This window comes from Cephus cinctus, unplaced genomic scaffold, assembly GCF_000341935.2.
Source record: "Cephus cinctus unplaced genomic scaffold, Ccin1 Ccin1_scaffold3082, whole genome shotgun sequence".
In the NCBI taxonomy this organism is placed as follows: domain Eukaryota; kingdom Metazoa; phylum Arthropoda; class Insecta; order Hymenoptera; family Cephidae; genus Cephus; species Cephus cinctus.
The window spans coordinates 127,997-148,024 of record NW_014334457.1 but is presented as its reverse complement, the minus strand read 5'-3'; the positions used below and the strand labels follow the sequence as shown (position 1 = coordinate 148,024).

Genomic DNA, 20,028 nt, shown 5'->3' with positions numbered 1-20,028 from the left:
GGGGGGTCAAAATAACTTTTTTGGCATTTCTCATAATCATTAATCATAAATAGTCGGTGTTAAAGTCAAAGACAAACGATACTCTGGATCGAAGAGTCGAAGGCGTATGGTTATGAATTTTTCATGAAAATAAAAAAAGTAGAAATAAAGGTATAGGAGAACGATACAAAAAGCCGAAGCATCTTGCACGCTTCACAGCCTATAGTGTGTGTTTGTTTTCCGATTCGTCGTGGGCTTGAACGGCTTGACTCACAAAGGAAATCGCGTCGGAAGCTCCTTGGTTATTTTTACGAAATTGCCTAACTCTGTTAAGAATTATTTGAATCTCCCGCCTTATTCTAAGTTGTCGTTACTTATCTAGCTGAATACATTTTTTTTTGACTTCGTATTGTCGGTTGTGAGATATACCAATGTATGCCGTGCTTAAAAGATACATAGTCGACTTGAATTTTGGGGTCAGTAGACTGTCCGATACTAGCGCCATCTCCGAGAAGTATTTTCAATGTATTGTAACAATTCGCAGTAGTCTATTGTTGCTCGCAAAGATTTAAGAACTATTGATAGAGTTCTCCGTGTTACTTGAAAAGCATGAGAAAACCCAATCGGCGACCTCGATCCGCAGACAATATGGGAACCATCCCCTTGTACGTTGCTGTGGGACTATTTCGTGTTACTTCGACCAAGCAGTGCGGAACAACGAACGGTCGGTAGACAATTGTAGTCGACGTATCGCGTGGAAACAATACAGCTGCCTACTTTCAACGTAAATAAATCATCCTGATATGAAAGACACATGATACAACGTGTACATACAATGTTGTACGTTGGTTATGTGGTACTGCAAGTACAACAAGATACAAGTAGCCCAGAAATATATAACGCGTGATGAAAGTAAATAAATCCATGACAGTTTAAAGAAAACATACATAGTGTGTCGTGAATAGTTCGGCTGAGGTTGTACCTCTGTACAAATAATTATTGTTCATTTTTAGGAGACCTTTTCGTAGTAGTCTTCAGCATGGACAGTCGAGAGTCTTTTGAGGAGGCGATAAGACTTCGAGAAGCCATATTGGAGACAAAGCTGAGCGCTACACAAGGTTCGGCCAAGAGCAGAAGTAAAACTCACCACAGCCTAAAAGTTCCCATGGTGATAGTAGGGAACAAGTGCGATCGTGATATCAAGTAGGTTAACCCTTAAAAAATGTTGGAAAACGTTACTCTATACAGGGTGTAATGTACGTTATTACGCAAAACGTTGTTGTGGGTTAAGCAGTGTGTTGAGTGTCGATGAGAAATTTGAACGGATTTCGGTTATTATTGACCGTACAAAATTTTTGTATTTACATTTTTGACTCTGTCTCTCACTCAGAGTCTCGTCGCGCAATTGAAATGCGCTTTTTATATTACACCCTGTATAATATGCAGACACGTATGCCTTTACACCTATGCCGAGCTTCCTTTTGCGAGGATTTTTCTTAGGGATGATTGGAAATGGATTGATGGCTCTTTGAATAGAATTGTCACCGTGGAGGAGGCACAACAATACTGCTCGGCTCAAGACGATTGCTGTGTTTTCGTAGAGGTGTCAGCCAAAGGGAATCACCACGTTGATGAATTGTTTTATCAGCTTTTTGTAGTGGCAGGACTGCCACTTGAAATGGCACCTAATCATCACAGAAAAGTACCTTTGACCTTTGGATCTCCAACAATGCTACCACCATCTCAAGTACTGTCCCATGTCCTTTCGAATTTGAAACTTTCTTTTAATACTTTTTCTCAAATTTATTTAAACGTTGATCTGTCGAATTTCAAAATTATTGGCAATTCAATCTTATCTTGAAAAATATTCTCTTACATTTTTAGCCGAAACACAAAGCAACGCTTAGTATAAAGCGTCGTTTGAGTGATGCCTGCGGCGTCGTCGCGCCAAATGTACGTCGACCGAGTATAAGAACGGACCTGATGATAATGCGGACCAAAACGTGTTCTCTTGGAACCGGAAATGAAAATAACACTCCTGGATCACGTATCACTTTGAGGAGTTCCGAGCCTAGGAAGACATGCATGATCCAGTGACGAAGGAGACAAAAATTAGAATAGGAATTTTCGAGAATGTCAACCGTTTTAAACCACCCAACGCCTTAGATAGCGTTTTTGAAAATCCCGGTTAAAATATATTATAAGTACATTTGAAATTCCCGCCCCTTTACGAAGAGAACTTGAAATTGCTATATATGACTCCCCGGATTAACTTCGAAAAAAAAAAAAAACAATCCTAATATGTATAGTTATATATATTTTACAATCCACAAAACGACACCCCTTCATCAGATACTTCCTAATCTCCCAGATTAGGCTCGCCATTCATAAATCCGATGGTCACGATTAAACTTACGTAACCATTTATCCGCATGCAAATAAATCACACTGATCGAGGTAGAGAGTGATCAACTGATCATCGTGGCGGAAAGCAATAATATTTCGAGTTAGGCAATAACTCATGAAACTTTGTGACGATATTTTAAATATATAATATACATATAGCTGAAGTTCTAGGAGATATACTATACTAGGTGGGTTTACGTGACTATATGTATATTGCATTTGCTCGAAAGGGCGGGAAATTTGAATGTTACCAGATGCACAGAATTTCAATGTCTCTCGACGGATACCTCTATTAGTAGACGCAGCAGCCTTATTCACAAAGTAATTTTGAAAGCGTAAATGCCTATACAGGCCGAACCAAAAATATTTCTAAGCAATTTTATCAATGTATCACCTGTACATAAGGCCCATGATATCGAGATTATCAATTTCAATCTTTACGCACTGCACATATCCTTCCATAATACCATACGGACATTGCGTCATCGGGCGATTATGCTCACTCTGGCGGTGCTTTCAGCTACTAGCCAAATATCTTATTTGAAAACATGACATTTGATAATTTTAAGTACCTTCTGACTGATGTTTTGAGTCTCAGTTGTTTTTACATTCGTCCATACGTTACGTAGCGATGGTCTTTATTAATATTTCTTTTTAAACAAAGATCGATATGCCACAATTTCGTAGAATTAGTGTAAATGATTACATTTATTGTTTTTATTAATGAATTATTAAATATGATTAGTACCTTCCTCAATGGCTCTATACCATTAAATTCCATCTTATTAAAATTACTTTATCAGACTTAAGGTTATGTTATTTTTATATCAAAATAATAATTTATTAAAAATTAATTGTTAGCGCAATTTTTCTAAAAATCTCGTAGCATAATCATACTAATGTTATCCTTTTAAATATAATTCTTCATTGTTATTGTTACCATTGTACAATCAATTTTCAAATGCCTCTGCGCATCGTATTACATTAAAAACTCGGTAATGGAATTTGTGAAAGTGTTACGATTGTGCAATAATCAAGTGTTTACTATACGTAAACCAAACAATATAATACACATACCTGTAAACGTATACATGTACTAGAAGATAATTTAGCCAGAAAGACGAGATCGATTTTCCTCTCTATATTTAGTATGAATTTTTTTCTTCAACATTTTTGGTTCTCTTTGTGCTCCAATATCGCCTGAGTACACGTATCAAGTATACACAATATTCTGTACATCGAGTGTTTCCTGGTAACCGGAAACTGCCGAAGTCTCCATAGTCGTTCGAGAGCGTGCTCTTGTGCTGGCATTTTTTCTATTTAATAAAACAAGAATAAAGATAATACCGAAAATTACCAAGATTGCCACAACATCAAAATTCCTTCTTAAACTTCGGTGCTCGGTCCTTGCTTTTACCTGTCAGTCATTATGAACGAGAAGTATCCTTACCTTGACTTCCGGTGAACTATAAAGCAATTTTTCTTTTCTTGAGACAGGAGACAGAAGTTTGGAAAAAAAAGTAAAACAGGGACTCACTGTTTTCATGGTAGCTTTAAACATAATCGATTATTCATAATCATATTGGCTATATCATACCAACCTGCTGTTGACTAATTTATTTGAATAAAATTTTAGTCACCCGAAGAAGAAAAAAATTCATCACACATTTTCACGCCAATTTTCTATCATTTGCTCAGCGACGTTCATGCTTATCATTTGCGACCCTGTGACATTCGGGTAGTTTTCTCACTACGTGGGTAGGCAGGGCTGAAGGAAAGTGGTTAGGTTAGGTTCTTCACAGTGCTACGTTAATGTATGTATGTACATACAAGTATAGCTCCAAACCCTATTTTGATTTTTGCAGCTACTTTGTGTACAGCCTAGTACACTACCACTTCCTTGAAATTATTATGCGGATCTGTCAGTATTTTAAGACGCAGTACTTTAAGACGCAGTCAGTATTTTAAGACGAGATACCATTTATCAATTTCCCACACGTTATTCGTGATCGTCAGGCGTCAAATGATTAAAAAGTATTTGTTTTTTTTTTTCAACCGATTTTCACGTTTCATGGAAATCTTTTAATTTTCAATGAAATACGTATACGTAATCTACGTATATTTCATTGAAATTAGTAATTTTTTTTTCGCATCCCTAAAGCGTTCACTGTTTCCTAATTAAATAGAAAGTACTATTCCCATCCCTCTTTAGGTGGTTTCATTTCTGTTCCCCCATTGTAATTAGTGGTATATCAGCCGTCAGCCGTTTATCTTCCTTTTTGTACCCATATACGTGGATCCGCCTTGTTCCATTCTGTACCTCCAAATATGTTTTCACCCTAATAACTCGTGAAACTAGGATTCATTTTGCGTTTGACTAATTTCGATATTTCTCCTTATCGTTCTTTAAACGGGAACAATGGAAGCGACAGATGTGCCCACGGATTAAATGATATCTCACGTCACGCAATTAGCGAAACTGCTGCCATTCCTGGCCGCGTTAATCTGTTCTCCTGGCAAGACGGGTAAGCACTGTGCCTTTAGTCTACCTTCTTACTACCACAAACATTTCTTATGCCGTAACTGCAGGGAAGCTTTACCCCCACTTGCGAAAATTCCGAGGACATAAACTGCTTAATTAAATTACGGGAAAAACCGTCGGAACCTCTTGATAGCCTCAAGGTATCTTAGGAATTTGTGCAATAGAGTAGGTTTAGGAGAAATTTTACGATTTTCATTTTCTCTTGTGAACGCTCGAATTTCAAAATTTATTGTATCATTAAATTTGGAAAATAATATTTTTCAACTGCCTAAAATATTTGTTTGGACTTGCGGATAACGCAAGTTACCTGGTTATCTCACGGTCCATTATGAAAGTCGTATCATAAAAGGTATGAAAGACTTATCGGAGTTAAGTATAAATTTCGAGATAAGGGACCATTTGTCAGGTACGCGATAAGGTAGATCATATTATTCATATTTAATTCGTAACAAACTTGAAGTTATCTATAGTTTTTTTCGCATTGAAGAGAATATTATTTATTAATCAGTTGATACCACCGGATCAGTCGTCACTCATTGCTAATTCAGTTATAATAAACATATTTATTCTTTATTTTTACTCGTCTGCATTTATCAGTAGAAAATCCCATAGAACAATTTTCTATCAGACTCTTGCACAATGTAAAACCAATACTTCATAATACCGTTGACTGTATAGTACGTGTTATTTATCTACATCGCTTACACTCTGCGGCTAATCTTTACTGTATACTTGGTACACCCTATATATTGCATCAATATATCATAGACATAACTGCGCATGTTTCATGAAAGTTCCAAGAGTATTCACTCGTAGCGCCACTGTAGCATTATTGGCCGGAACGCACTTTACCACTGAAAATCCGAAAGAAGAAGGAATCATTCGGAAGACGTGACAGCATAATTTCTAATAAACGCTGTCAGTTTAAATAGCATAGTACGAGCGAAGGCCGCTGAGTACGTAAATTTCGCTTTCTTGTGACGACACGACGCTGTCACCTATTACGTACGAATCTTATATAAGTGAGCGGCACGAATACGGAGCTCAGTCTGCCATTGCACATGGCTGCGAGTAGATGGGTGTACATTGTTGTTTCTGGACAAGTTGAAGTTTGACAATAAATATTTAAGATTGAGGTAGTTTTATATCGGTGATTAATTTCAAAGGCTTCAGTTAAATATGTGTCAGGGCATGAGTAACAGTTGGATATTAAACCAAGTTTTTTAAATTGGATCAATAGAATTAGCGACGGTATATTCTAACCTCATATGTGAGAAGACCCAATCTGAGAGTATGTTTGTCGGTAATATTGAATATTGTAAACACAGAACATTCATTCAGCGGTGAAAGCAGACGATAGAGATTCAATTCTATCGATAAATCAACTTGGCTTATGATAAGCAACTTCTTGGTTCGAATGCTTTGATTGGTTATTGATCTTTAAAATGACGGGTGGAAATAATAGGAATCTTCTTACCTACGAGACTTTAGTCCATGCAATTTCCGGCGCTGCCGTGAGTACAAAATATATGTTATATATATATATATATATTCTCCCAAGTAACTAACTTTATCTTTGAATTGCTTCTTTTTCTTCTTTCGCTCAGGGTAGCGTTGTTGCCATGGCTACGTTCTTCCCTCTTGACACTGTTCGCAGTCGATTGCAATGTAAGTATTCTACTTAAGTTGTCAAGAAATTTCTTATTATCTGTCAATGCATATTAAACGTTTTGGTAATATCGCACAGTCATTGTATAATTGTCAATTACTTTATATTGTGGGTACGCGATAATTGTTATACGTTGAACGACAGGAAGTTACTTAATTACTAGCTATCGAGTTGCTCTCACGCGATAACTATACATTTACAAAATTATGAAAGACATGCCACGACGTTAATGCAATTGCATTTTTTTATCGGTACAATTTCATATTACCACAAAAATACAAATATGTATGTATCCTTTGTAGTAACTATATTTGGAAATAGAATTATTGTTTGAAAAAAAATCATTATTAACTTGTTTCCGTCTCGATGATCGTGTTCATTACATTTTCTAAATCGAACACATAGCGCCATGTTTTCATTTATTTCCCGTCAGTTCGCCGTCGAATTACTCGTTCTAACTAGTTTTTGCCAACCCCATTTTCAGTTTGATTTACTGCAGATTCATTTCCGACTCGTAAATAACAGCCAATTGCACTACTTTGCCAAATGTAATATTACCTATATTACTATAAAAAATTTGCAAATGTCGACGCATACGGTATCCTTGCTTTCAATTTATCATGCTTCACCAATGCCTTTATTTATATTTTCATATTTACATTACTTTTTATTTATCATCTTCTCATCGCCCGTCACATGCTAATACGTTACTGATTTAAAATAATATCATGATATTACAATCGTCGATCTTGTTATGAGTATCCACAATTTTCCTGCGTTCGACTTTAATTAATAATTGTTTTCTTCTGTTTTAAGTGGAGGAAGATCGCGAATCGAAGAACACATTGGCGACTATTCGCGAGCTGGTTTCAAAGGAAGGATTGTACGTTTCTGCAGTTTTATTCAATGTTAATATAAAAGACAATCGAAACATTTGACTTTTTTAAAAAATTTACATACACCACAGTTTTAATTTAGCATTTGCTTCTTCCGGGACAGGAATAATGCAATGACGCGCAAGAATTTTAATATAACAATACAATGTTCTTAGTTACAGAAAGAATGGTGGACAACCCTCTGTCACCAGTGGCATTCAATTATTTTGAAATTGCTTCGTCAATTTTTCTTATTGAATAATATAAGAATCTACAAGAATTTCAAGTAAAGATATATACGAAACATGTGGCAATTACTTATAGAGAACTATTTCGTAATCACGTACACATACTCAATATTCATTATGCTATTACAAACATTAGAAATATAAAGAAGCAATGCTTATCCGATAATCAATGGACAGTCAATTCCTTAAGAATTTATCGTCCAAATTTACATACGTACATATATACTCTACATATTTTATGTATATCCTTCGTTTACATATGAAGTTAGGAATGCATATATGTTGTCTTGGTCAATATTGTTTTCACCTTGTTAGCACGTATTCGATTTATGTAAATATGCAACTTAAAAATCAAGGAACACATGGAAATTTATTTTTATTTTCTTTTCATCCTCGTAGTCACACTCTATACAGGGGTATGGTGCCAGTGTTACAAAGTCTGTGCGCCAGTAACTTCGTGTACTTCTATACGTTCCACGGCTTGAAATTATTAAGAAGCTCAAGACGACAATCAGCCGGCAATGATTTGCTGGTTGCGTCAATCGCAGGTGCATAGTATTTATTGTTACTTGATACTTGCGACTGATGATTGCGCGTGTACCGATAATCGATACTTACAATCATACTGGGATATGTGTTATCACTGATAATCTTTTAATTTCAGGTGTAATTAATGTTTTGACCACGACACCATTATGGGTGGTGAATACAAGACTAAAGATGAAAGGTATTGGTACCAGTGGAGAACAGAATAATAACAACTACAACACTTTATATGGTTAGTATAAGTAGTCATTTATTAATGAGATTTGTGATATTGATTATTAATTCATTTTTAATATGGTACCTGTACTCGATATTGCTTTTTGGTTGAATATTGGGATAAAATGCTTTTTAAAAAAATGTATATCCATATGGTGAAACTACGTATTTAGTGGCTTTTTATTTTAACGGGTTTTTAATTTGAACCTTAAACCAACGTAGAGTTATTATCATTATATTTACTTGTTCATTAGCATTCTCTTATTGGTACTGATTATTTATTAATGACATGAAATATTGATCTCACGTGCGATTCTTACTTACCGATGCGCGAACATTTGCCAAATAGTTCTTGAATATTTTATATTATGGTACGTACCAATGTCATTAACGCCAACGTATATTTTAAGACTATTTTCATATCATTAAGTAGATTATGTATTTGATTTTACTTTTTACTTTTTTAATGCTTCAGACGGTCTTCTTCATATTTGGAAAACTGAGGGATTACAAAATCTCTGGGCTGGCACTTTGCCCAGTTTGATGCTAGTCATTAATCCAGCTATACAATTCATGACTTATGAGAGCATTAAGAGGCGCGTGAGCGCATCTTGGGCCGGATCACAACCACCGATTATGGTATTTTTTGCAATAGGTGCAATTGCAAAAACCATTGCAACTGTCATCACTTATCCATTGCAATTGGTACAGACAAAGCAGAGGGTAAGTCGTGTATTGTTTTTGTAGCTTATCATACCTGTTATCGTGAATGATAATTTAATCATAATTTGATAATATTTTATTACTAACTTTTTTTTATGTGATCTGTTTCTACTTCAGCATGGTCATAAGTATCCTGAACTCTCTCCAAGAGCTGGCGCTTTACAATTACTATTTTATATTATAAAGTAAGATATTTGTCAAAGCTTTCTTTATACGATAGCACTTGATTAGTCAAAATTTTAAAGACTATTTTTTTTACTCTCTGTCCAGGAAACAAGGACTCGGAGGCCTGTACAAAGGGTTGGAGGCCAAACTTCTGCAAACTGTACTTACGGCTGCCTTAATGTTTCTAGCCTATGAGAAGATCTCGACATTCGTATTTCGCATATTATTATTGCACAGACCGCATTTACGATAAGTTTTTAACAAAAATACATAGGTAAATCAATGACATATAATTCATTGTGAGGGCTTAGAACTTTAAGACTGGATTACAATTTGGAGTTTAGTATTCATAATATTAATCCAATAATTAATAGAAAACTATTACATGCGATCGTTAAGTTTAAAAATTACATTAAGGAAAAGCAAAACTGACGCTAAGAAATATTTATCTTAAAAATAAATTTTGACGATTGGAAAAAGTTTCTTTCTGTAGGTCGTAACTGCATTTCTATTATCCTTGTGTTACTAAAATAACTCATTCCAGGTACATTCGTGAACTTTCCTTTAACAAAGTTGGTTCGCCTATCAACAACGCCTCCTTCACTCGTATTACCTGTCATTAAATTGACTGACGTTAGTAACGAAACAGCCAATTCATGTGTGTTATCAACAAACAACTCAGCAATAATAAAGCAACAGCAATACGTTCGATATATTGAAGATGCATGTCATAGAGATCTTTTACGAGTAAAAATACCTATACTTCCTGATAGCGACAAAACTGATCGCCGGAAGGGAAAAAATGGAAAAGTAACTAGAATCGTCAGATTGCAACAAAATGTAGAAACGTCAAAGTATTTGCTTGAGTTTAAACTAGATTCCGCAATACTGGCGAATTCAAAGGGAACCTGGAAGCGACTTCAGCTGAAATTAATTTATTTCTTAGTGCCCATTTTGAAGTCGCGAGGTAGCGTGAGAAAATGGCGGCGTGACGCCACAAGGATCGTGGCTTCGCAATCCATACATCAGACGGATCCTTGTGATTCTATTCATCCTCGTTATTTACAACGTAAGCAGAAGAATCGGAAATCAAATCGGGGAATTAAAACGATTTTGAGTCTTTGGAGCCGACTGAAGCTACATGAGAATTCTCACAAATCCTCAAAAATCAAGCAGTGAGTTTTGGTTAGACTTTTAAAAAGTAATTATTGTAACTCGTAATATGTATAATACATTTAAAATGTAATACAGTAGGCATCCAAATGATGTGGAAAGTATGAGTGAGAAAATGGCATGTACACTTGACTCAAATTTTGAAAACCGAAATTCTGGCATTACTCCGGTCGAAAGATGTTCGGATTCAAATAAGCAGAATGAATCGAAAACATACGATCGTAATGTATCTGCGAGGCAGTCAAAGTTTGAAAATTCTTATGCGATTAACGAAGAAATACAATATCGTTGTACTACAGTAACCAACAATCAAGTACCTCGGAAGAAGTGGATGCCGGAAATACAAAAAAAAGTTTCGAAAAATGTTTCTGCTCCCGTGGCAAATAATTTTGCACACGGTATACAGGAGATTGAAATTATTGATAATCCTCTTCAGGATGACAGCGAGGTTACGGATAACAATACATCACCAAATTTCGAAAAGGTAATCTCCAATGACTAAATACCTATAGTGGAAATAATGTTTGATCTGGGATTTGAAAAATGTATTTTTTTTTCGTAGAAAGTGTTCATGAAAAATACAATCAGTCGTATCCCAGTACCTAATTCTGCACGAAAAAACAAATCGAACAATGCAAAGGAGGAAGTATCCCAGCCAAAAAAGGTCGCAAGGATGGAATTTTCGAAAAGAAACAGTGCAGTGCGTAATTCTAATTTGGACTTTTAAACCTTTGAGTGGGAAACAGAGTAACGAAAAAGCACTTATTATTAATGTGATCTAAACTCAGCCAGTAGTGATAAGCACTTGAGTGCATATATCCGCCTAAAGCGAACATTTTACGTTGAGAGCATTAACAGGCCTACAGCACTCAAAGCGTTAACAAATATACAAAATGCTATATCCCACACAGATATCTTTGTTAAGAGTAAAATTCAATGTGTAGCAATTGATCGTTCTGATTCAAATGAAATTTTATTTTAACAGTTTCCCCGATATTCGTTAAAAAGTAAATTTAAAAATGGCCCAAATTCGAAACAATCAATCGTTCGAATTAAATCAGGAAAGTAAGACAAATCTAAAAAACGACATACAGAATATTTTGATAGATCCTAGTACTAAAAATATTTGCAACTTGCTACCCTTTTATTACAGTTTTGGAAAATTCGAGGGAAAGGGAAGTACATTCAAGAAAGTTGTTGAAAAAATCGAGGTGGGGACATCGTCAAAGGGCGAGACTGACTGCAAAGCTTTGCGACAAATATCCAAGTAAAAGATATTAATATTTCATTTTGACGAAATGATACATATAAATAATATATATTGTTTAGGTCTAAGTTAGAAAAAGATCTAATTTCTGAAGGGGAATTTACTGATGAACCGGAAATCGATCACGGAATAACTTCCACTGATGAATCCCCAGCCACAGTTGGCAATACTGGCGAACGATCGGCCATGATTGTTTATCAAAATTACGAATTGAAAAGACCCTGCCGCGCTTGCAGCGATCAAAACTTTCGAACTCCCACGAGAAAAATGCGAGATCCGTCAAGCGATTCTCGAAGTTCTCAGGAAATTACGTCATACGTCTCAAAAGTTCCAAAGTACGTTTCTCTTAGTGAAACGTTAAGTCTACCTTGTTTACCACTTAGAAAAAATTCCTTCTAAATCTCCTTCAATTTTATTATGCAATTCGTAGTTGGAATAGGTGATAAAAGGGTTCTGTTTCTTCTCCTCTGAAAATAGATTTTCCAAAAATAATGGTTTCGTCCATTCGAGTACCGATGACCCAGAATATCTCTCGGATTACAGTAGCGACAATATTTCGCCTGTGAAACTTCGAAATTCCAAAGCATTGCCCAAAAATTCGCTTCCCAAGAATATCGCGAATCCACTTCCCAAGACAAACAATTCCCGCAATCCACCGAAGATCAAAGCTCGTCCAAGAAATAATTTTTCATTCTTTGATGCTCTTTTCGATATAGTCTTTTGGCCGCTGTTTTTTTTTAGAAGTAATCGTTGACGTGTAAGGGAATATCAATAATTAACATTGTGAATAATTAAAGAAAGAGCTTTCAAGAATTAATTAAAAGCAATTCCATGTATATTTAAAATCATCAATTCAACAAGATGTACAGTTCAAGAATTCTACCTACTTATTCGCAATTGCAAATTTCGGTAAATCAGGTATGTATATAAATTTTTATATAAGTATATGTATGTACAAGATGTGCAATGATTGATAGTAGTTCTTTAGTAATATATCCAGATATTCGTAATACTATGTAAATTTTCAAAATTTCAAATTCTTGCGAAACTTTTCGAAATTACAAAAAACAGCACTCCGGTACCTGTAATCACATAATAAGTTCATTGCCTCTATTAGTTTATACATTTAAAAAATGTATTATATACATACACAGCTTAGCATAATAGTAATAATACCTCTTCACATGGGTGCTGCCATCCGCCTGTACAATTTTCTTGAAAAACAAGTCAATGTTATAATATCATACAATCTTTCGATTTCGCGAACGGTATTTTCCAAAATATCACTCAGCAATTTTTCGTTACTGATCAGTGCCTTATCAGCAATCAATGACAGATTTAGATTTCCGTTATAACTCAATACGGAATAACCGATCCCAGTCGAGCCTCTAAAACAGATAAAAATCACGTGAATCCAGAATAAGCTTATAATAAAATAACACAGGATTTGCTTATAAAATTATAATATACCTGTGCGGCATCCAAAAAGCTATACTCTTCAATACATGACCCAAAATTTGAACTTCCTCGGGTCCCTGAAGATTGCTGAAGACCAGAGTACTATGACTTTCGAGTATCGGTTTCAGAAAGACTTCCGGTAATGCCGCAGACAGCCACGTCATTACCCAATAATTAATTCGATAATCCAGATCCCTACGTAATTTTTCCGAGCGTCTCGACACGTCCAAAAGTCTTTGAAAACTTTTGAAATTTCCATTCGGCGCGTCAATGCAAACGCCGTTTACTTGGCGAACGCAAAGTGGAAGTAAACCCACAGAAAATCCATTCTCTAGGCACAAATCCTTTTTCATCGATGACATCCGTGCTGGTAATATAACCGTGACAGTTTTTGGGATGCTCTCGTTAACCTAAAAATTGAAAAACAGGTAAATAGACATACATGGTATATTAAATTTTCAAAAAGGGGGTCTGAATTTGTCCATTGCTGATTACAATTCTCTGATTGTATGAAGATACAATTCTGAAGATAGTATTACCTGTATAAAATATTTATGTAAGCTGGAAGACAGGGCTGCCAATACAACATCTTCAAATCTGGCACCAATTGCGTTTTTTATGCTTCGTATTTTAAGCAAGAGTGTCTCTTCGTTCTTATTTTCGAAATCGCTTTCTACCCAGCACGAAATGATTTTCTCACCGGTGAGTTTCGGACCGTGTATCGCGCTAAAAATAACATGAAATAATATAAGATCGATTAAATAATTATATCAGTTAATGAGTTTCAACGCGACTACAAAAAGTGTATGATCGGCGTGATAATCAGGAGAGTTGTTTCAATAAAAAAAAAAATTAATTCATGAATAAATAACGAACCGTCAACTAGGTCTATTAATTAGTTTGACCAGTCGCTAATTAACCTATACCTGTTATCCATACTTCGTAGGGCTTGATCCACAAGACAAAAAGGTGCTTCTATAAGAATCATCATGACTTCAGTAAAATAGCTGATCTTTCCAAAAATTCTGTCCTTCCACTCTGTCAATCTTCTCCGTTGGTCGTTCGTTAATTTAATTACGTAAGCAGAGAGATCGTGGACGTTTACATGATTAAAAAATTTCAGATAAGAATAAATATAATTTTGTATCGATCTTCCGGTAATTCGAATTGCGATACTCGACGTGAATGGCATTGTTGCACTGAGAATGTCCTTTCTACATGATAGAACATCCGCATACGATGTAACGAGTCTACTAGTTACTTCTTTCTTAAAATCCGAAATTATATCTACATTGTAAGAATTCCAAGTCCCGTCTTCGGTCCTGACAGGAAGAGGAATTTTTATGTCTTGGCAATCACTTTCCTGCCGGTCAAAATCAAAACTATCGTTCCATGATTCCTCGTTCTGTATCGTCAGGATATCCTCAGGATCAGCTATGGCTTCCAGGAGCAACCTCAGTAAGGCGACGCCATCTCCTAGAGAATGATGAACTCGAAAAAGGATAGGCGTCCTTATCTTATCACTGGCATGTGTATCGTTACGTAATATTCGGCCTTCCTCCATATGGCAAACACTTCCTGAAGTCGCTTTGGTACACGTCCTGCCGATAAGAATTTCCCAGGATGCCTCGTGATCGTCTGGCAGGGGATCATTGCATATTTTAGCGAGAAGTTCTCTTAAGTAATGGCCATTAATATTGTCGCAAGATCCGTCGCATTCCATGTGCTCGTCCTGGAGCCACTTGATCCTATTCTCGAGATCGGTTTCAGGATTTGATTTCACCCAGAAAAAATAACCGTACTGTTTTTTTCTTCGATACTGAAGTTTTTCGAATTTAGACGTCAGCAATCTGCTTTTTGCCAGCATACGAAAATTCTCCAATATATCATTGTTGTTTTTAATTTTCATTTGAGTATCCTTTTCCAAAATTGCCAGGATATTCACTACGGATAAGGACGTCGGCTCCTCGAGCGCCCACACGCAGTCTGTACCGTCTAGGAGTCCCACAAATTTATCCTTGTATTTAACACTGAGAATTATCTTTACTAGGTTTCGATAAGCGTATAAAAGCATTAGGGCTGTGGTGACTATCGGTGCCAATAGACAAAAGCAGGTCAAATTAAATATCGTTACCGTCATTTTCCTTATTTTATACAGAAAATCGAAAGAATTTTTGGAATAGTTCTGCAAAAAAATAATGTCAGTATTAGAATGTTATCTCGTGAGGGAGAAGAGGTGTGGGGTTACAGTATAACTACATTATCATGTAAATTTTTTCATTTTTTTTCAAAAATTAAAACCATGCACCTTAAAATTGAGTATTCGAAAATCAGCAAGACACGTTATAAATAGTCCGGTAGCAATTCCAAGTTTAGCTGGACTTTCACAAAAACAATCGTCATTCGCGAAGTTTTTCGTGATATTATTGAAAACAATGGAATCGTAACTGAGCAAATCATTTTTTAATATTTTCCAAAAAATATTCCGAGCCTCGTTTGAATCTTCGAAATTAGGCAGCTCCATCTGAAGGATGTAATGGTAACTCGTTAATGACTGATTTCGAATTGAAATCAAATTTGAAAAATTATTTTATGTCGTTCCACAAACAATTTCACGAGATTTAGGTATTATGTAATAAAATTGCGAACTTACTTAAGAAATTTTACAGTGGAAAAAAATGGCAGTACACTTTGACGCTGTGCCCGAGCACTGGCTGCTTAGCTGACCACCCCAATGTTCATATAGAGAAGCACTTGCACAACTGAGAAAATCATAATCCAATTAGACGCAATCCAATAATTGCATTATCATTTACTGACATAATTTTCTACGTTTCCTTTCCTTCCTGTCTTCTGTTAGACCAGATAACTCCATACTACACGTAGGAGAAGTAGAATGTAAAATTATTACTGTATTATTAAAAAAAATACTTCTGAATGGAAAAAAATATATTCATTAAAAATCTCAGTGAATATTTTAAGAAAAATTGTCAGTAGCTTAACCATTTTTTTTTGCTAAATATTCGACTGTTATATGTATTTGCATACCTGCAATTCCTTTGAAATGTCTGGTGATAAAATATTTACGGTACAGAATTGTTTTGCGGCGGCCAACCACTTTTATGTGTACATATTATGAACGATTTAATCGGATTTAATGACGTTTTTGATTTTTGTTTTGCATCTTTTGTAACGTGTCCTGAAACCGGCGAGAAACACTTTATTTAGCACGGAAAATTTTGACTTCACTTCTCGATATCACGGACACCCGTTATATGAAACTCACTTGTAATGTTACTATGGTTCCTCGAAGTAATGTCTCTTGTTCGTCTTTGCGACTTTTTAATGATAAATATTTAATACAAATATTCTTTATTGTGTCTTCTCGTTCGAGGAGGTTGTCGGCCATGTTTAGAAGCCTCTCTTCAAGCGTGTCTATCTGATTAATGTAATAGTTGTATAATAACAGTTTATAGAATATTAATTTTTTGAATGAACCTGACTATCCTTCTCCTTCGTTAGGAGTTGCATCGACTCTGCTGCTTTTTTCAATTGTGAATTTTCCTTCAACAAGGCATCGTACCTAATTGGACATGAAGTCTATTATTAATAATACGTTACATATTATCATACTGAAAATTTTAAATAGATCGTATGAAATAATTTTTTGTTTTATTACTTTTCATGCCACGTTCGCTGTATTTCTCTTTTCAGTGAACGTGGCAACCGGGCCGTTGTTCCAAATCCAACGTTTTGTCGAAATAGATCTGTAAAAATTATAGTAATTTTGAATATCATAAATAATGGAAAATTGTATGTCTAATTCGTGTTTCATTTTTAAAACTTACTGAGCATAGTTTTATTACGCTTGAACGCATTTTGCAAATCAAGATGCAATTTTACATTTTTCGATATCAACGTGGAATATTTAAGGCAGTGCTCGAATTCCAAATTTCGGGAAATACTCAAACTTGACTCGAGATTGGCAACAGTTTCAAAAATATCGTTAAGCAGTTTTCTATTATGACTTTGACATATTTCTGAAAATCAATGCACTGATTTAGATTTGGTGAAAACAAATTTTTAATGTGAAATAGTATTTAGAAATTGTTTATTTTTGTTGTATTACGAATTATTGAATTTTGAGAAATACTCACTGTGAGAAATATTTTTTAAATTTCCCGATTTTATTTCTACCATTATGTTCTTATCAAAACTCTGCATTCTTCTGATACATGAGTTCTCCGACTTTTTAATTGCGATTAATGTGGTGGATTCCGAAGGACGCACGACTTCGTTCAAATTTTTATTTTTACATGCATCGGCATACTCGAAATTTGTTACTTTTCCACTAAGATTTATATGGCTTCCGTTTTTCGCTATTTTGGGTGAATTTGTGATTAAAGTTGACGAATCTGGACTATAGGTAAGCGCGTGCACTAAACTCCCGTTTCCCATAGATCAAACACATATAAATCAGACACGAGAACTAATGATAATCTCAGAAGAAATTACAGATTACGTTAGGTTATACAAACAATTGAAAGAAGAAAAAATTGAAAAACATGCTAAAGAACGAATAAGAGCCAGTTTATAAAAATTGCCTAAAATCATGATAGTAATGATTGTTATACAAAAATTCGAATAGAAATTCAAAAGAATAAAATTCAAAAGAACGAATAAGAACCAGTTTATAAAAATTACCTAAAATCATGATAGTAATGATTGTTATACAAAAATTCTATATCGCTACCAATATTGCCCAATCATGACTTATGCTGTAAATTTACTGCTGACCTTCGACTGAGTCTACAGGTCATTGCAGAAGTTGCACATGACCAATTTTAACATGTTTATATTTAAACATTATTCCCGTCATTGCTTCAATCGTAAACTTGGTAGCGTACGATCGTAATTTACTGGAGTACGCACGTCAAGTCCATCAATATTAATCAAACAATCTATTTTTATCAGTTTAAGTGTATTTCTGTAGCTTTAAAAGCAGTTTAATCGTGACAAAGAAAGACCAATCATTTTTTAACGCAATTTTAACTAAAACGTCTTACGGACGGCAAAAAACATGTAGCTCTACTATTATTTATGTATTTTTTCTCTTCGCATTGCAGTACATTTTTATTAATACACTTTATAGTTCGCCCGACGGTCTATTCAACGCAAGTACCACTTTCTGACAAGTCTCAATGAACCTACTCTAGTGTGCTTTAATTTAATCAAGAGTCCATTTAGAAGCAAAGCGGTATTAAGTACTTACCACATATTGATAAGGCAATACATAGTGATCTCAAAAAGCAATATTATGTATTCGTTCTGTCAGAACTCTCATTTTGGCGGAGTTGATACTGTTTCACCTCAGCTGTTCCCAGGTCATACCGGCTCGTCAGTTCCTGGTAAAAAAATAATTGGCTGGCGCCCGCCTGGCATGCGGATGCATGGACGAACGGTGGGCTTCCGAAGGTGACGTAGGTTAGCTCTCCGATTTTCGCTATAGGTGTCGAGTTGAGAAAATACGTTACAGATGATAGCCAGCATGATAGAATTGGTCGAACACTTGCGTAATAGTTACTAGTATCAGTTTACACCTCCAGTGGCACATGAATTGGAACTTTCACGGTTGATGAATTTTTAAGAAAATCTGTAACAGAATATATCAACGAATAGTCGGTGTTTAGTTTTCTATTTTCTTTAAATTTTCAAAGAAAAAGCCGTATCTATTGTAAACTTGAAAGTGCTGCCATCTACCGAGCAGACCGACAACCTCTTAGAACCATCGTTCACGTAGCCTGGATATGACAGTTTCGCATGTACGTAACGTGAGATGAATCAATAACAATTTGAAACTCGTGCAATCACATTGTGACAATAGTAGCACAGAATAATTATAGTGTATTTCAGACGAACAGCATATATATTTTGTCTTGGACGACTGAAAAATGTTGTGAGTATTCTCACGAGTGATTAACCTAACTTATTTCTTGTAGAAGCCACTGTATTTGTTTCGCGGAATTTCCATAAGCCGTAAGTTTATTTAAGAAATAAAAAATAGCTTCCAGCTAAAAATTCATGCCGAAATGTAAATATAGCATGTAAATCCTATAAATCGTACACTATATTTATTTATATAATATGTAACGCGAAAGTTTTGTATATCGTTTGGATTTTCGATGAAATCACGTCAAAATTTTCATGGGCAAACTTTTATTTTGCAACGTTACCATTCTCAGGATCATCTAGTATTTTTTCACAACATACCAATTTTTATTTAACGACTCTGCACGCATCGAAAAATATATAACGTATTTATACGATAGGACGAAATGGTATAAAGCCACAAACTCTGCGTCGCTTCATACGGTTCTCGCAAATATCCTATTTTCATTTTAAATACGAACAAATATTTTGATGTATCCGTAGATATTTACTTCATTCGTAGCCTGTACTCTGTCAACTTGACATACTGTATCTGGGGTTTGCAAATTTCAGCATACTTCTAACGGAGAATTAAATATTAGCGAATAATATTCGTTGTGAATTTCATTGAATAACGAAATTTAAGTCGGTTTAATTAAAATAAAATCTATATACACCGTAATGAAATAAAGATCAGGTAAGAGAAGGCAGAGAGCAGTATTATACAACGATTGACTATCTACCGTAGCGACTGATCGTTTTATTTTTCTTTATTTAAATACACACCTAGCATGGTAGTACTGGGTGGGCACGTATTGATTATTGCAAATACA

General features: G+C 35.2%; 5 protein-coding genes across 15 annotated transcripts in view; 3 read left to right on the top strand and 2 right to left on the bottom strand.

The window, feature by feature from the left end:
- The window catches only part of LOC107274397 (dexamethasone-induced Ras-related protein 1), a 27,783-nt gene extending 24,042 nt beyond the window's left edge, over positions 1-3,741 (top strand). For 4 of the 7 annotated variants that reach the window (XM_025091684.1, XM_025091686.1, XM_025091687.1 and 1 more), the window contains 3 exons: positions 993-1,182; positions 1,468-1,726; positions 1,864-3,741. In XM_025091684.1, coding sequence (XP_024947452.1) covers positions 993-1,182; positions 1,468-1,726; positions 1,864-2,076 — 662 coding nt within the window. In that variant the 3' untranslated portion in view covers positions 2,077-3,741. Of the gene's footprint in view, positions 1-22; positions 892-992; positions 1,183-1,467; positions 1,727-1,863 lie in introns of those variants that run through there. The other 3 variants (XM_025091690.1, XM_025091688.1, XM_025091689.1) reach the window with 3 other exon arrangements.
- A 2,001-nt stretch (positions 3,742-5,742) lies between these two features.
- On the top strand, positions 5,743-10,128 carry LOC107274420 (peroxisomal membrane protein PMP34). Of its 4 annotated transcripts, none has more exons than XM_015753557.2 (9): positions 5,743-5,883; positions 6,256-6,441; positions 6,535-6,595; positions 7,413-7,479; positions 8,119-8,267; positions 8,384-8,497; positions 8,957-9,204; positions 9,322-9,389; positions 9,475-9,848. In XM_015753557.2, exons 2-9 carry the CDS (start codon positions 6,373-6,375, stop codon positions 9,620-9,622), a joined length of 924 nt encoding a protein of 307 aa, XP_015609043.1. In that variant the 5' UTR covers positions 5,743-5,883; positions 6,256-6,372; the 3' UTR covers positions 9,623-9,848. The 4 variants fall into 4 exon arrangements, with proteins under 4 accessions (XP_015609043.1, XP_024947450.1, XP_015609041.1 ...); XM_015753555.2 differs by lacking the exon at positions 5,743-5,883 and adding an exon at positions 9,914-10,128 and having other exon boundaries at positions 5,911-6,441; positions 9,475-9,643; XM_015753554.2 differs by lacking the exon at positions 5,743-5,883 and having other exon boundaries at positions 5,912-6,441.
- On the top strand, positions 9,914-12,647 carry LOC107274396. Its single transcript, XM_025091681.1, has 8 exons — positions 9,914-10,544; positions 10,621-10,763; positions 10,842-11,026; positions 11,105-11,242; positions 11,528-11,607; positions 11,696-11,809; positions 11,872-12,144; positions 12,287-12,647. The coding sequence occupies exons 2-8, from the start codon at positions 10,646-10,648 to the stop codon at positions 12,561-12,563; spliced, it is 1,185 nt and encodes a 394-aa protein (XP_024947449.1). The 5' UTR covers positions 9,914-10,544; positions 10,621-10,645; the 3' UTR covers positions 12,564-12,647.
- Positions 12,627-16,010, bottom strand: LOC107274419. Its single transcript, XM_015753552.2, has 7 exons — positions 15,921-16,010; positions 15,576-15,791; positions 14,194-15,452; positions 13,807-13,993; positions 13,280-13,677; positions 12,986-13,197; positions 12,627-12,891 (listed from the first exon to the last, which is right to left on the bottom strand). Exons 2-6 carry the CDS (start codon positions 15,789-15,791, stop codon positions 12,990-12,992), a joined length of 2,268 nt encoding a protein of 755 aa, XP_015609038.1. The 5' UTR covers positions 15,921-16,010; the 3' UTR covers positions 12,627-12,891; positions 12,986-12,989.
- A 375-nt stretch (positions 16,011-16,385) lies between these two features.
- Positions 16,386-17,866, bottom strand: LOC107274394. 2 transcript variants are annotated; one of them, XM_025091691.1, is made up of 5 exons: positions 17,425-17,866; positions 17,116-17,307; positions 16,947-17,034; positions 16,766-16,850; positions 16,386-16,706 (listed from the first exon to the last, which is right to left on the bottom strand). In XM_025091691.1, the coding sequence occupies exons 1-5, from the start codon at positions 17,723-17,725 to the stop codon at positions 16,539-16,541; spliced, it is 834 nt and encodes a 277-aa protein (XP_024947459.1). In that variant the 5' UTR covers positions 17,726-17,866; the 3' UTR covers positions 16,386-16,538. The 2 variants fall into 2 exon arrangements, with proteins under 2 accessions (XP_024947459.1, XP_024947460.1); XM_025091692.1 differs by having other exon boundaries at positions 16,543-16,702.
- Between the last annotated feature and the right edge of the window lie 2,162 nt (positions 17,867-20,028).

Coding starts and splice junctions, on each gene's coding strand:
- LOC107274419 (XM_015753552.2), bottom strand. CDS start 15,791: ATGGAGCTGCCTAATTTCGAAGATTCAAACGAGGCTCGGAATATTTTT. Junction 13,994..14,193: donor CTACGAAGTATGGATAACAG/GTATAGGTTAAT, acceptor TGTTATTTTTAG/CGCGATACACGGTCCGAAAC. Junction 13,198..13,279: donor GCTTTTTGGATGCCGCACAG/GTATATTATAAT, acceptor TATCTGTTTTAG/AGGCTCGACTGGGATCGGTT.
- LOC107274394 (XM_025091691.1), bottom strand. CDS start 17,725: ATGGGAAACGGGAGTTTAGTGCACGCGCTTACCTATAGTCCAGATTCG. Junction 17,308..17,424: donor TTTAAAAAATATTTCTCACA/GTGAGTATTTCT, acceptor ATTGATTTTCAG/AAATATGTCAAAGTCATAAT. Junction 16,707..16,765: donor CGAAGGAGAAGGATAGTCAG/GTTCATTCAAAA, acceptor TACATTAATCAG/ATAGACACGCTTGAAGAGAG.
- LOC107274396 (XM_025091681.1), top strand. CDS start 10,646: ATGAGTGAGAAAATGGCATGTACACTTGACTCAAATTTTGAAAACCGA. Junction 11,027..11,104: donor CATCACCAAATTTCGAAAAG/GTAATCTCCAAT, acceptor TTTTTTTCGTAG/AAAGTGTTCATGAAAAATAC. Junction 11,608..11,695: donor GTTCGAATTAAATCAGGAAA/GTAAGACAAATC, acceptor CTTTTATTACAG/TTTTGGAAAATTCGAGGGAA.
- LOC107274420 (XM_015753555.2), top strand. CDS start 6,373: ATGACGGGTGGAAATAATAGGAATCTTCTTACCTACGAGACTTTAGTC. Junction 6,442..6,534: donor ATGCAATTTCCGGCGCTGCC/GTGAGTACAAAA, acceptor TCTTTCGCTCAG/GGTAGCGTTGTTGCCATGGC. Junction 9,205..9,321: donor TGGTACAGACAAAGCAGAGG/GTAAGTCGTGTA, acceptor TTTCTACTTCAG/CATGGTCATAAGTATCCTGA.